This window comes from Phasianus colchicus, chromosome 5 (genome assembly GCF_987193195.1).
Source record: "Phasianus colchicus chromosome 5, bPhaCol1.hap1.1, whole genome shotgun sequence".
NCBI lineage: Eukaryota > Metazoa > Chordata > Aves > Galliformes > Phasianidae > Phasianus > Phasianus colchicus.
The window spans coordinates 22,180,693-22,194,624 of NC_143440.1; the positions used below are offsets into that span (position 1 = coordinate 22,180,693).

The window sequence follows — 13,932 nt, forward strand, 5'->3', positions numbered from 1 at the left end:
GCAAGCATAACCAGAGGTAAGAACTTAACTGGGCCCAGAAGGAGGGAATGCTATCACCAAATCAAAGTGTGCAGTAGATTTCTTTTTAAAAACTGCTGTTGTCTCTTTCAGCTACTGGACAACAGGTGTGTGAGACTTGCAAATGCCTAGGCACTTCTGTCTTATACCAAAACTGCTTGGCAGACTGAAACCATAAAATTAAAACTGGAAGGTTCAACAACAAAGCAATCATCAGTTCATAAGGGTGGCTACCAACCAGGAAATGTATGACTTTTCGAAACGTCACGCATGGAGTGATAGCACAGACATTGTTTCCCCCAGATCTCCTATATGGTCTCCAACTCAACACACAAACACCAGGAAACAAGACCTGATGATCTTCTGCTTCTCTTCTGCTTTCCTGGTTGAAGTAGCAATTACACATCCCTTCCCAAGCAACCTTTTTGCTGTCTTTCATCCTCGTGGCTCCCTTGTTTTGGCACCTCTGCAGATTCATAGTGTGGCACAGAACTTCCCTTTCCTGGGAAGAGCTGTAAGGATGCCATGCAGGATGGCAGAGCGGACTGCTGGCTGCCTGCTCGCAGCACAGGAGGTTCAGCTGCTCCCCGTCGTACCTCAACGCGGCCAGCAGTCTGTGCCTGCAGTGGGGACGTGGGGCAGACATCACCCATCTGTATTCAAACACCGTGGAGGTACCACGCAGGTAAGAATAAGGCTAGAAAGCTTATATGCAACACTCCTGCTCCACAGAAGCGTTGTCTGCTCAGCTAGCCAACAGCTCTTACCTGGCATAGGGGAGAGGTGACCGGACCACGAGGAAAGCCAGGAGCAGCTTTCCCTTCACACAGCCGCTGCCCTATATGAAGCGGGCTCTCAGGACGTCTCAGATAGGACAACACCTCCTTGAGACTCCTCTGCGCTGCCCTCGGGCTACGGGCATTCGGGAACAACACGGACACGATCGCCCCCGTGCCGGCAGCCGCCCGCGGGAGAAAAAAAGTGAGCCTGGCGTCGAGGGAAAGAAGCACCGCCACCGAGGTGCAGCGAGACGGAGCGGCCGCCGGGATTGGCTGGCTGGGCGGGAGGCGCGTGCGGGAGGCGCGTGCGGGAGGCGCGTGCGGGAGGCGCGTGCGGGAGGCGCGTGCGGGAGGCGCGTGCGGGAGGCGCGTGCGGGAGGCGGTTGGCACAGCGCGAGGCGGTTGGCGCGGCGCGTGCGGGCTGAGGCGCGTGCGGGAGGCGGTTGGCGCGGCGCGTGCGGGCTGAGGCGCGTGCGGGAGGCGGTTGGCGCAGCGCGTGCGGGCTGAGGCGACGCGCGTTGTTGAGTTCCTCGCGGAGCGGCGTTGCGCGTGTGGTCATCGGCCTGTGCGTTGACCGGGCTGGGAGGTTTTACGTGAAGGAGAAAGCTGGAAAAAAAAGGGAAAAAAAGTCGTCGTATGCGGTTAGTCAGCTACCCGGCAGGCGTCGCAAGCAGGCTTTCTGAGGAGCGAGGACTACTCAGTAGGCTAACGGGCTTACTGACCAGCGAAAGGACTTCGTATATGCCAGGTAATGGGTACTGTAAGATAAGGAGGAATGTGGGGACAAAAACCAGAACAGGTGTGTCTAGAGGCACAGCGAGGCAAGGCAGGCTTTCACACATCTGTTTTAGAAGCAGCACAGGTCAGGGTGAATTTCAAATGGCTGAACACCAATATGTGAAGCATATGAAACAAAAGGAAGGAATTGTAAGGCACAGCTGCTGGCCTGTGACTAAAAGTGGGTTACATCTGTCAGGACTCAGACTGTATCTTTAATGACCCAGGTGATGGGCTGAAGTATATCTTTGTTGAGTTTGTGTGTGACTTAAAAGAGACTATTCTGAGCAGACTGGAGAAATGATCTGTCAGGAGCTTCACAAAGTTCAGTCAAAGCAAATCTGAAGTCCTGCTACCAGATTGAAAAAATCCTTGTTCAGGATGAGGCTGATAGAATAGAGAAAAGGACTTGAGTACCCTGGTGGACAGCTGAATACAAGCTGGCAATACATCCTGGCAGCAAAGAGCCAAGCCAAGGGAGGTGATCCTTCCATTCAGTAGTCCAGAAGACTACCTCAGAAGTGCTGCATCTAGTTTTGGGTTCCCGGAGCCACCGTGCAACATTGTATTCATCAATACACCACCAACAGCTGCATGTGTTTCTTCTTCAGGGATATTTCTGAAAGAGGAAGCTTATTAATTAATATCCTGTAACTAACACTGACCTTGATCATAGGAGGGCAAGGCTGGCTTAGTAGAGACCTGATAAGATGTCACACAGGGCATGCAGCAGTGGCAACTGGAGGAGCAGCCTGTTGTCTCCAGGACCACTGAGCAGCATTTGGCTCCATATGGCTGTTTTTCAAGCTTGATGGTACAGACACGTGGCACACGAGGGCAGACAGATGGTAAGTGGGGCGTGCTTACGGGTGTTTGCATTGAGTAGGCACAGTAGTTTCTGGAATATGTTCTTTGCCAGTAATGTGCCGAGTGCTGTCTGAATCAATTTTATAAGGGACTGGCCATCCCCTGAGCAGCATGGATGCACGCTGCTCTGGACTAATTGGCTGGAGAAGACAACAATTATTCCTTGAATAATCGTCACAAGAACAGTATAGATATAGTCAAAACAAAGCAAAAATGTTTCCTTTAGATAAATCTCAGCCTGAGCCATATTGTTCTTTTATCTCTGTTACATAAAAAAAAAAAAAAAGCATTTTGGAATTTCACATTTTTCTGGGATTTTATCATTTATGATGGTATTATGCTATATAGATGTGGTGATTTGTTTTTTTTTTTTTCCACTGTTCTTTTAATTTCAAAAAATGTCTTGATTTTTTAATTAATTTGATTAACTCTTTAGTTCCAATCTCCAGCTTGGATCTAAATATTTTTCGTTTATTTTTCATATTATCATCAATGAGAAAAAAAAAAGTTGACCTGATTTGAATTCCCTCTTACTCCATTATATCAGTAGTTACTGTGATTTGGTGACCAAAGCTTTTATTAATATCACATTCAATTTCAGTGATGCATTTAATCCAGATTTAAATAAAAATTCAGTAGTAAAAATACAACTTGTATGTGAAATATCTTTCCTTTAGAAACTAGCATATGGATTTGAATTCCACTTTTGTAATCACAAGTGAGTGGAAGACATGGAAAACATGCATATACATATATGCGCACACATGCTCACGTTCTGGCAAATTAGTCTATCTACTGTTACTTTAGTGAATTTAGCTCAATTTTAGTTTCTCCCTACCTCTGTGGAATAGAAATTAATAGAAATTCAAGACGACTTGAATGATGCAGAATTTGTACTAGATAAATTTTGATATCTCTATTTTGATAATACTATTAATGTCATGTCCAGGGAGGTGCTTATCTAAAAAAGACATGTTACTTATGAGCCCTCATGGACTTTCTGCCATTATCAGTAATTACATTAATTATAGTGGGCTTCTTTTATTCTGATTACTTTTTTTTTTTTTTAAGAGATCTAGTGGAAGTCCATAACACAAGACCAAATAATATCTTCATTAGAGATTATTTTCTGTGATAGTTTTGTGATTGGTAGGGTCTAGTAGAAAAATATTAAATGAATTTTAAGATTGAGGATTTTCTTGCTTGGTACAAGCAGGGGAGCTTCTTTCTGCTCTTATCTTAACTGTGGTTAGAAGAACATCACATTCAATATTCACTTTCTTCAGATTCTTACATTATCAAGGTATTAGACCTCCTTGAAATAGATACCATTGTCAAAAAGAACATGTGTGACTATGCATGATGCTACCGTCTACTGCAGGCAAGAGGAGGAGGATTCAGGATTTGGCCAACTTTTATTTTTCTTAAATATATTTTCCTGTCAAAATTTGTACACTTATTCCTGCTACTGAGCAAAATATTTGAGGTAAATAAAAATGTTGTAATCTTATGATGAATATTGATGTACAGAACATTGCCCTGGAATTCAAGAGAGGATTTTCTTTCTAGCTCTGCCACTTAATATTCTTGCCATTCTTGAAAATCTTGGGTATTATTCTAACAAGTCTGTGCCTCAGTTTAGTCAAAGGAAAAATAGGGCACTTCTTTTGGGATATAGTTTGAGCTCTGCAAATAAAGATTACTAAGGTTGTGTCTTGTTTTAAAAAGTAATAAATATTACTTACATCACACAAGATAGAAATTATCCATGCAAGAAAGCAGCTACTAATTAAGTGAAGGATAATAACTGCAGCATCACTTGGTAACCCCGTGAATGCTTCAAACTAGGAATTAAGGAATTAAACTGTTGAGGGAACTTCGGGAGACAAAATGTTATTTGTTTGTAGTTTTATTATGATTAACAAGGCAAACCCATCTTCCTAAACTATGAGAAAGTTTTTGACTTGGGAACAGAGCAGAAATGCTAGTTAGCTGAATTGTGCTGTACTAGTATCAGTAGTTCTATTTAAATGGTGGAGATTTATTTTGTACAAGAACAAAACAGTTCACTGGTAATAACAGAATATTACTCTGTAATAGTTAGGACAGGCTTCTTAAAGGACCTCCATCCTTCTCTATGCATTCTTGGATATCATATAAGCTCATGCACATTGAATGAGAGCTCAAATCTAATTGCAAGCTCTACAAAATGATTTCTTTGTTATAGGAGATTCTTCAATCTTTTTTTTTTTAAACTGCTTTTTGTATAGCTATAGGAGTTAATATAGAATTATTTTTTTTAACCTTCTGAAGCATATAACTTAGCTTGGGGCCAGTAGATGACTTTTAGGACTTCTATGCATCCAAACTTCCCAGATTCGTTTTTAATTCCTTATTTGAAATTTTGCCCAAGGAGGACGACAAATTTCCTCATCTCCATGATGGGTCTTCATGTAGACAGATAAGCGAAGGCAGAGCTTTTGAGGAAGTTAGTTGTCCTCCAGGCATGAAAGCACAGATCTATTTTGCATACACTGAATCAGCAGTCAGCATATTGTTTACTGGGGCTGTTGGTCTTATACAAATACTCCACATTGTGGCCACCTATTGGTTTCCTCTGAATTTTTAGGGCACAAGCATACAGCCCTAATCATCTAAATTATGTCAAGGTCTTAAAAAGACTCCCAGAATGGGGAGACTCATTCTGTTGCTTTTTTAGATACCTAAATCAGATTGCAAGACTATCCCTAAATAAGTATCTTAAATTTATAAGATTAATTTTTCTTTTTTCATCTACTGCATAATTATATAATGAATAAAACTTTTGATATCAGTAATTGCAGGTAAGTCACATGGAAGGGAGGTTAACTACAGAAGTGAATTCTTCATCATTATCCAGCAAATTTCATACTCATTACATGGTGTCATTACTCTGAACGAATATATTTTGCTACCTGTACAGAGACCACACTCCTGTAGTAATGAGTTTAATTGCCTGGCTTAGAATTTTTAACATCACTGTAATTGCTGATTACTCACACTGTTTAATAGACTATCAGTAAATTTTATATGTAACAAAAATTAAAGCTTTACATATTGGAAGTCTCAGGAATTGGCAAAAGAAATAACTATAGTCTGAGAAAAGTATTTAAGTTCTTGAAGCAGTGTTTTTCAAAACCAGCGCACTCTTCTATTTCTCCTTAAAGACCCAAATTCTGCCAGTATATGTCCTTTCTCAAGCCATATTTAGATCTCTCAGACTTCTTTTTTTTGCCTGTTTTAAAGTGACATGGAAACAGCACAATCCAGTCTCTTTCTAATAACTCTTACCTTGGGAGCCTTATTCACTTCTAACCAAAAGAGACTGGTGCACTGACTGGAATACAGATGGCACATATTTCTTCTTTGACAGAAATATAAAGCAAAGAGTCATAGCTGACCTAGAAATGCTCCTGACTTGAGAACTGTTTCCACCTGTCTTAAGGAATTGTGTTCAGCTCTGCTTACATCAAGAAGGGCTGGTTTGATATAAATACATTTTCTAAAGGAAGAAAAATTAGTCAAAGAGTGAAATATAAGGGGAACATTAGTATCTCCTGTAAAACTATCACCACATTCCAAATAAAAATGACCTTTTTTGGTTAACACCAATAGCATTTTGTTCGAGATTCACAACCCTCTTACTAATAACATCATTAATCTGTGGCTGCTCAGTTGAGATCCCAGTTCTCCAATAGCATTGACTTCCATATTTATTTGTTCTGTATTTATGCATACTTGGCAGGTGCTGAATGTGTTTGGCATTTTTGCCAACAAGCACTGGAGAAAAGCTGAAACCTTGGTTAAATGACATAGTGACAAATATGTGAGTGCTGGTTTCATGAAGGATGCAGACGTTCTGATGTAAAGATCTTAAAGCTCTGAGTCAGCTTGGGCCCATTCTCCTCTATGCTGTCCAATTACTATTGTATTTAGCAGAAGAAAAAAAGAAAAAAGAACACCTGTGCAGCAGAAGGAAGTACCGTAATGGAGCATGAGGAAGTAGTAGAGCAATCTGGACAGTGAATTAGTAGTGATTACAGAAACAAATGGTATCAATTAAAGCGGTATGTCTGCCTTCATTAATTCCTGTGCACTATCAATATGCTAACTATCAAATATTTTATCCTGAGGAATGACCCTGACAGATCATAAAGCCCTTGTCTCCAGCATTACATCTCTATACAAAACCCTGCAGCTCAAGAGAGGCACATTGTTACAGATGGATGTGGCACACAGTAGCAGAGAAATAGATTTAATCCATTACTGAATAAATCTTTCTGAAGTTGGCTGCATCTGTATGGTGTGGCTGTTGATTTACTATACACAAAAGCAACAAACTTTTACATTTTTTGTAGCTGGGTTTTATTTTGAAAGGCAACCTCTCAGAATAACAAGGAAGAATTTCAGTAGTTCTGTCACACTGAGGAAAGAGAAGTAAAGTTGTTTTATCTAATTCTAAAGTTACTTGAGCGTGGTGGATTAGGTATCTTGATTTCAAATTGTAAAGCTTATGTTCTATCTGGTAAAATGTGGTGAGATAGGAAAAGAACAGAAAGGAGGAGAAAAAAGCCTCTGAAGAAACAAATCTATTAGCATTTCTCTAAGACATTTCATGTCACTGCACTAAGTGGATGAATATGTCTGTTCTAAGCCATCCCTAATGAACTAATGAATACCTTCCTATTACTGCCAACGATACCATTTTCCTCTATGGACTAGAGAACTACTAAAAGCTGAGTTAAAAAAAAAAAAAAATTAAAAAAGTCATTCCCTCAATTCAAAACCTTAAAGGTTTCTAACAGCAGGACTGTAGTTTCCCTAAAATCCTAATTATAGTGAATTAAATGACTAAAATGCTACTAATTTCTTTTTAATTTCAAGAGAGATGTTTACAAAGCACAGTATGAGTAATACAGTACTTCAAATGATTACTAATGTTGCCATTTTGTCTGACTTAATCTCAATTAGTATAAATCACAATGTCATCATTGCTAATTGCCATTCCTTTTGAGCAAAATGCTAATTTTGCTTTACAATCATGCAATTGCTGTTTGTTTTTCCTTTAAATTATTCCATTTAAGAGGCCTTGATAAAAGAAGTGTTTAGAATCTTATTTTCAAGAGCTCAAGAAGTGGAAGCTATCGGATTTAGGCATTTGGGATTTATTTTTCAGTAGATGGTGTCTTATTAGTTCATTTTCTTAACGTAATAAAATAAAAGCTTTCACCTCTTAACTGAGTCTTCAAGCAAGGCATAAATCTATATCAAATTGTACTTTCAATGGATTCTGCTTGTTCACCAGCTGTTAGAAATTGTCTTTATTATCCATATCTTGGCAAAGTTATGAATATTTTTCATTTGCACTTAACTGTAACTTACAAGGTTCTCACTGTACATGTGAGAAGTTAAAGATCAGCAGAGAAAGTTAAAATGATTTGCTCAAGGTCAGAGAAAGTATTAAGGGAGTGAATGCTGAAATCCATGCTGAAATCAAGTGTGGATCTCCTTATTCTAGCTTGTGCACTAAGTAGCAGTCAGCACTCCCATCCTCATAAAGGCTCAAGTTTAGAACTGCTGAGTCCTTTGAGCAGCATATGCCTTACAATACCAATGTATTTATATTCTGGTACTATATAAATTAATGAGGATAGAGGAAAGGACTTCAGTACTGCTAGCTTTACTGAGGTTCACTGGGATCAACTCTGAACCCTGAGTCATCAGAAATGCTTAAAAAGCTCCATTTGTATGCCCCTGGTGGGACCAGACCCAGCTATATCATAATGCTTCATCCTTTGTGTCCCTGTGTGAATGCTTTGATCAACGAGGCCTGTTAAACTGAATGGATGTGGAAGAAGGCACTCACTGTAGAGAGTTAATAGTAGACTACTTTGCTACCCTTATTTGTAGAAATACGCATGAAAGACAGTAAGAAAAATACCTCCATATGGAGAGAGAAAGGAAGCAGAATAGATCTAATAAGCTTGCGCTAATACCTTTCAATCATCATTTGTGGATCTATGAAATAAATTCTGTATATTGTGGCCTTTCACTCCTAGTGTACACTTGAGCAGTCTGAAAAGATACATTTTGTACTAAGGACCAGTATTTATCTTTCTAGAAACCTTTTCTCCTACCCTAGCCCAGTCATAATATTTCTTCTGCTTGACTTTTAGGGGTGAGCAACGGCCATAATGTTTAAGGCACACTACATGTCACAGCTCCTGAATCTGCCTTCCAGGTATGAACATATCATTTCTTATTTACATCACAGTTATATTTTAGGTAGAAAACATAGTAGTAAAATTTAATAAGTGTATTTTCCCAACAAAAAATTAGTTACATACCATAAAGTCTATAACAGTATTTTATCACTTGATGGTTTATTTCTAGAGTCTGCTTGCAAGCGTATTGGTAATACTATTCAGTAATTCAAAGTTTTGTCTTGAGATGAGTGACAGGTCTGGAAAGCAGTCTGTCCTTATTGCATCTGTAAGCAGTCAGACAGGAGTGGAAACAAGGAGATTGAAAGCTCTTTAGTTTACTTTTGTACAATTAATGAATATACAGATGCTACAGTATAGCAAAGAGCTTGACTATGTAGTTGTTACACCAAAGCAGGAAACAGAAAAGATAGGTATACTCACCAGTATCCTGGGCTTATATAGAAAACTCTAGTGGAGTGGACCTCCAGGAGAGATCCTTCCCTACTGGTAGTCAGCTCTTAAATGGGTCTAGGAGAGATAGAGCCAGGCTCCCCCCCTTCTGGCAGCACAGGTGAATTGCCTTCACCTGTGTCCCGTGGCTGGCTCATTGCTCGCCTCAAGTGATCAATCAGTGGTTCAGAGTGTGATTCAGCAGTTCCCATACATTCTTTGTTTACCAAATGCTGAATAAATTCCTAAATCACCAGAATTGTTAGGATTTTCAAGGCAAATGCTGAGAATTAGAATCGGGTTTCCAAATAGGAGAGCATTTGTTTACCATATTATTTCAGATACAGTTTAGCTAGTTGCCTCTAGAAAAACAGTCATATAGGATTCCAACTTCTCAAAAATATATTGCTAGCAAAAACTGCATAAAGCTAATCCTTAAACGTAAGGGGAAAGTACAACTTCACATTATGTTGAAATAAGTACACCTGCTAAGTATCTACTTCAGATAAATTCCAATCTCAGATACACTGATATATATATATAAAGATAGACACAAATAATGCATTTCCCGAATATTCCCAATGTCACTCAGCACACAACATTCACCCATGTACAGTGTGAGCAGTTTTTTAGGTCTGTGTGAGTTCTTTCTGAAAAACTGTGAAGATAATCAGAGTTTTGTCACTGTCTTCAATGTGAGCAGGCTTGAACCCAATGGGAGTAGCGATTGATCTACCTAGCAATATTTGTGCATTAAACAGCCTTTTTCCTCCGTGTAGAACTTTCTTTGTAAACTTTTTGAGTCACTGTGAAGGTAGAAAGCTTCATGTTTTTCCCAGCCCTCATTATAATGCAGTAAAGTTGCCCTTCAAGATTGTTTTTCTGTGCTGATGGCTAAGCTTTACCTTTCATACTCGTATAGGCTATACCACTAGGAATATGCCAGTGCTGATGTAAAGAATGACAGAGATAGAATTAAAAAAAAACCCTGCATGTCTAATCATTCTGCATTTTCCAAGCTTGCACAATAAACAGATTAATCAGTCTTCTAAGAAAACATGCCCTGAAAGGAGAACTGCTTTACAAAATAACACAGATTTTATTAGGCTTGTATTCTAGTTACTTATCACTTATCTGTAGCAAATACCTGAAGTATACAAGCACAGCAAGACTTACCTACTTACTCATGAGATTCTTACTCAAAATTGTTCCCCCTTTTTTCTCATATATTTTTACAGTTTGGGGGTGAGTAGACACCAAGAGATTAGTATATTAATTTTATTTTGCCAAAATACTTTCCTTCTGTTTTATTTTAAGCTAAAACCAGGTATGTAAACATGGTATGTGTAATTATTAGCAAAGTCATCTTTTCTCTTAATAACTTCTGTCACTGGAAAATCTAGACATTGTATAAAATTCAGTGTTGATGTTTTTCCTGTACTTCTGTTTTTGTTGAAAAAAAAACCGAACAGAGTGGAATTGTTACATTGCTCTGTGGTAAATGTGGTAGACACTTTGATCCTTGCTATAATAAGCCTGTTATATTTCTGAACTTTTTATGTTGATATATTTTGTAGTTTTGAGTTATCTAACTAAGTCACTGGGTTTTCATATTGTATGGTAACTGTTGAGTCATGGCCTGAACCACTAATTGAACACCTGGGGAAAAACCCCTGTCAGCCCTGGTAGCACAGGTGAAAGAAATTCAGATGTGTGACAAAAAGGGTGGAGCCAGGCTGCACCTCTTTTAAACTTTATTAAAGGGCAGACTGCTATAGGGGATAATCATTTTCTGCTAAAGGCTGGTTGAGGAAGTTTTTCCCTACAAACCTAGACTCTTCTGATACAGGTAAGCAATATTTTTCTATTCCTTCACAGTACTTCTATATCGTCAACCCTTTAGTCACCACACGTGTTGTATTCTCTGTCCCATGGTATAGATCTATCTAATTGCTACTTATAGAAATTAAGAAATGATAATCCCGAAAGAGGGGGCTGAAAGAAGCCGCCCTGGCCCGAAAGAGGGGGCTGAAAGAAGCCGCCCTGGCCCGAAAGAGGGGGCTGAAAGAAGCCGCCCTGGCCCGAAAGAGGGGGCTGAAAGAAGCCGCCCTGGCCCGAAAGAGGGGGCTGAAAGAAGCCGCCCTGGCCCGAAAGAGGGGGCTGAAAGAAGCCGCCCTGGCCCGAAAGAGGGGGCTGAAAGAAGCCGCCCTGGCCCGAAAGAGGGGGCTGAAAGAAGCCGCCCTGGCCCGAAAGAGGGGGCTGAAAGAAGCCGCCCTGGCCCGAAAGAGGGGGCTGAAAGAAGCCGCCCTGGCCCGAAAGAGGGGGCTGAAAGAAGCCGCCCTGGCCCGAAAGAGGGGGCTGAAAGAAGCCGCCCTGGCCCGAAAGAGGGGGCTGAAAGAAGCCGCCCTGGCCCGAAAGAGGGGGCTGAAAGAAGCCGCCCTGGCCCGAAAGAGGGGGCTGAAAGAAGCCGCCCTGGCCCGAAAGAGGGGGCTGAAAGAAGCCGCCCTGGCCCGAAAGAGGGGGCTGAAAGAAGCCGCCCTGGCCCGAAAGAGGGGGCTGAAAGAAGCCGCCCTGGCCCGAAAGAGGGGGCTGAAAGAAGCCGCCCTGGCCCGAAAGAGGGGGCTGAAAGAAGCCGCCCTGGCCCGAAAGAGGGGGCTGAAAGAAGCCGCCCTGGCCCGAAAGAGGGGGCTGAAAGAAGCCGCCCTGGCCCGAAAGAGGGGGCTGAAAGAAGCCGCCCTGGCCCGAAAGAGGGGGCTGAAAGAAGCCGCCCTGGCCCGAAAGAGGGGGCTGAAAGAAGCCGCCCTGGCCCGAAAGAGGGGGCTGAAAGAAGCCGCCCTGGCCCGAAAGAGGGGGCTGAAAGAAGCCGCCCTGGCCCGAAAGAGGGGGCTGAAAGAAGCCGCCCTGGCCCGAAAGAGGGGGCTGAAAGAAGCCGCCCTGGCCCGAAAGAGGGGGCTGAAAGAAGCCGCCCTGGCCCGAAAGAGGGGGCTGAAAGAAGCCGCCCTGGCCCGAAAGAGGGGGCTGAAAGAAGCCGCCCTGGCCCGAAAGAGGGGGCTGAAAGAAGCCGCCCTGGCCCGAAAGAGGGGGCTGAAAGAAGCCGCCCTGGCCCGAAAGAGGGGGCTGAAAGAAGCCGCCCTGGCCCGAAAGAGGGGGCTGAAAGAAGCCGCCCTGGCCCGAAAGAGGGGGCTGAAAGAAGCCGCCCTGGCCCGAAAGAGGGGGCTGAAAGAAGCCGCCCTGGCCCGAAAGAGGGGGCTGAAAGAAGCCGCCCTGGCCCGAAAGAGGGGGCTGAAAGAAGCCGCCCTGGCCCGAAAGAGGGGGCTGAAAGAAGCCGCCCTGGCCCGAAAGAGGGGGCTGAAAGAAGCCGCCCTGGCCCGAAAGAGGGGGCTGAAAGAAGCCGCCCTGGCCCGAAAGAGGGGGCTGAAAGAAGCCGCCCTGGCCCGAAAGAGGGGGCTGAAAGAAGCCGCCCTGGCCCGAAAGAGGGGGCTGAAAGAAGCCGCCCTGGCCCGAAAGAGGGGGCTGAAAGAAGCCGCCCTGGCCCGAAAGAGGGGGCTGAAAGAAGCCGCCCTGGCCCGAAAGAGGGGGCTGAAAGAAGCCGCCCTGGCCCGAAAGAGGGGGCTGAAAGAAGCCGCCCTGGCCCGAAAGAGGGGGCTGAAAGAAGCCGCCCTGGCCCGAAAGAGGGGGCTGAAAGAAGCCGCCCTGGCCCGAAAGAGGGGGCTGAAAGAAGCCGCCCTGGCCCGAAAGAGGGGGCTGAAAGAAGCCGCCCTGGCCCGAAAGAGGGGGCTGAAAGAAGCCGCCCTGGCCCGAAAGAGGGGGCTGAAAGAAGCCGCCCTGGCCCGAAAGAGGGGGCTGAAAGAAGCCGCCCTGGCCCGAAAGAGGGGGCTGAAAGAAGCCGCCCTGGCCCGAAAGAGGGGGCTGAAAGAAGCCGCCCTGGCCCGAAAGAGGGGGCTGAAAGAAGCCGCCCTGGCCCGAAAGAGGGGGCTGAAAGAAGCCGCCCTGGCCCGAAAGAGGGGGCTGAAAGAAGCCGCCCTGGCCCGAAAGAGGGGGCTGAAAGAAGCCGCCCTGGCCCGAAAGAGGGGGCTGAAAGAAGCCGCCCTGGCCCGAAAGAGGGGGCTGAAAGAAGCCGCCCTGGCCCGAAAGAGGGGGCTGAAAGAAGCCGCCCTGGCCCGAAAGAGGGGGCTGAAAGAAGCCGCCCTGGCCCGAAAGAGGGGGCTGAAAGAAGCCGCCCTGGCCCGAAAGAGGGGGCTGAAAGAAGCCGCCCTGGCCCGAAAGAGGGGGCTGAAAGAAGCCGCCCTGGCCCGAAAGAGGGGGCTGAAAGAAGCCGCCCTGGCCCGAAAGAGGGGGCTGAAAGAAGCCGCCCTGGCCCGAAAGAGGGGGCTGAAAGAAGCCGCCCTGGCCCGAAAGAGGGGGCTGAAAGAAGCCGCCCTGGCCCGAAAGAGGGGGCTGAAAGAAGCCGCCCTGGCCCGAAAGAGGGGGCTGAAAGAAGCCGCCCTGGCCCGAAAGAGGGGGCTGAAAGAAGCCGCCCTGGCCCGAAAGAGGGGGCTGAAAGAAGCCGCCCTGGCCCGAAAGAGGGGGCTGAAAGAAGCCGCCCTGGCCCGAAAGAGGGGGCTGAAAGAAGCCGCCCTGGCCCGAAAGAGGGGGCTGAAAGAAGCCGCCCTGGCCCGAAAGAGGGGGCTGAAAGAAGCCGCCCTGGCCCGAAAGAGGGGGCTGAAAGAAGCCGCCCTGGCCCGAAAGAGGGGGCTGAAAGAAGCCGCCCTGGCCCGAAAGAGGGGGCTGAAAGAAGCCGCCCTGGCCCGAAAGAG

The 13,932-nt window shown here is 44.6% G+C and overlaps 1 protein-coding gene across 1 annotated transcript; it reads left to right on the forward strand.

Annotated features, from left to right (window-relative positions):
- The first annotated feature begins 262 nt into the window (after positions 1–262).
- Positions 263–2,422, forward strand: LOC149917795 (uncharacterized). The gene is made up of 2 exons (XM_090140815.1): positions 263–703; positions 795–2,422. Exons 1-2 carry the CDS (start codon positions 263–265, stop codon positions 1,302–1,304), a joined length of 951 nt encoding a protein of 316 aa, XP_089996941.1. The 3' UTR covers positions 1,305–2,422.
- The last annotated feature ends 11,510 nt before the right edge of the window (positions 2,423–13,932 follow it).

Bases quoted from the DNA above. Each gene is read 5' to 3' on its own strand.
- LOC149917795 (XM_090140815.1), top strand. From the start codon at position 263: ATGTATGACTTTTCGAAACGTCACGCATGGAGTGATAGCACAGACATT. The intron at 704-794 runs GTAAGAATAAGG...TACCTGGCATAG, and splicing joins ACCGTGGAGGTACCACGCAG to GGGAGAGGTGACCGGACCAC.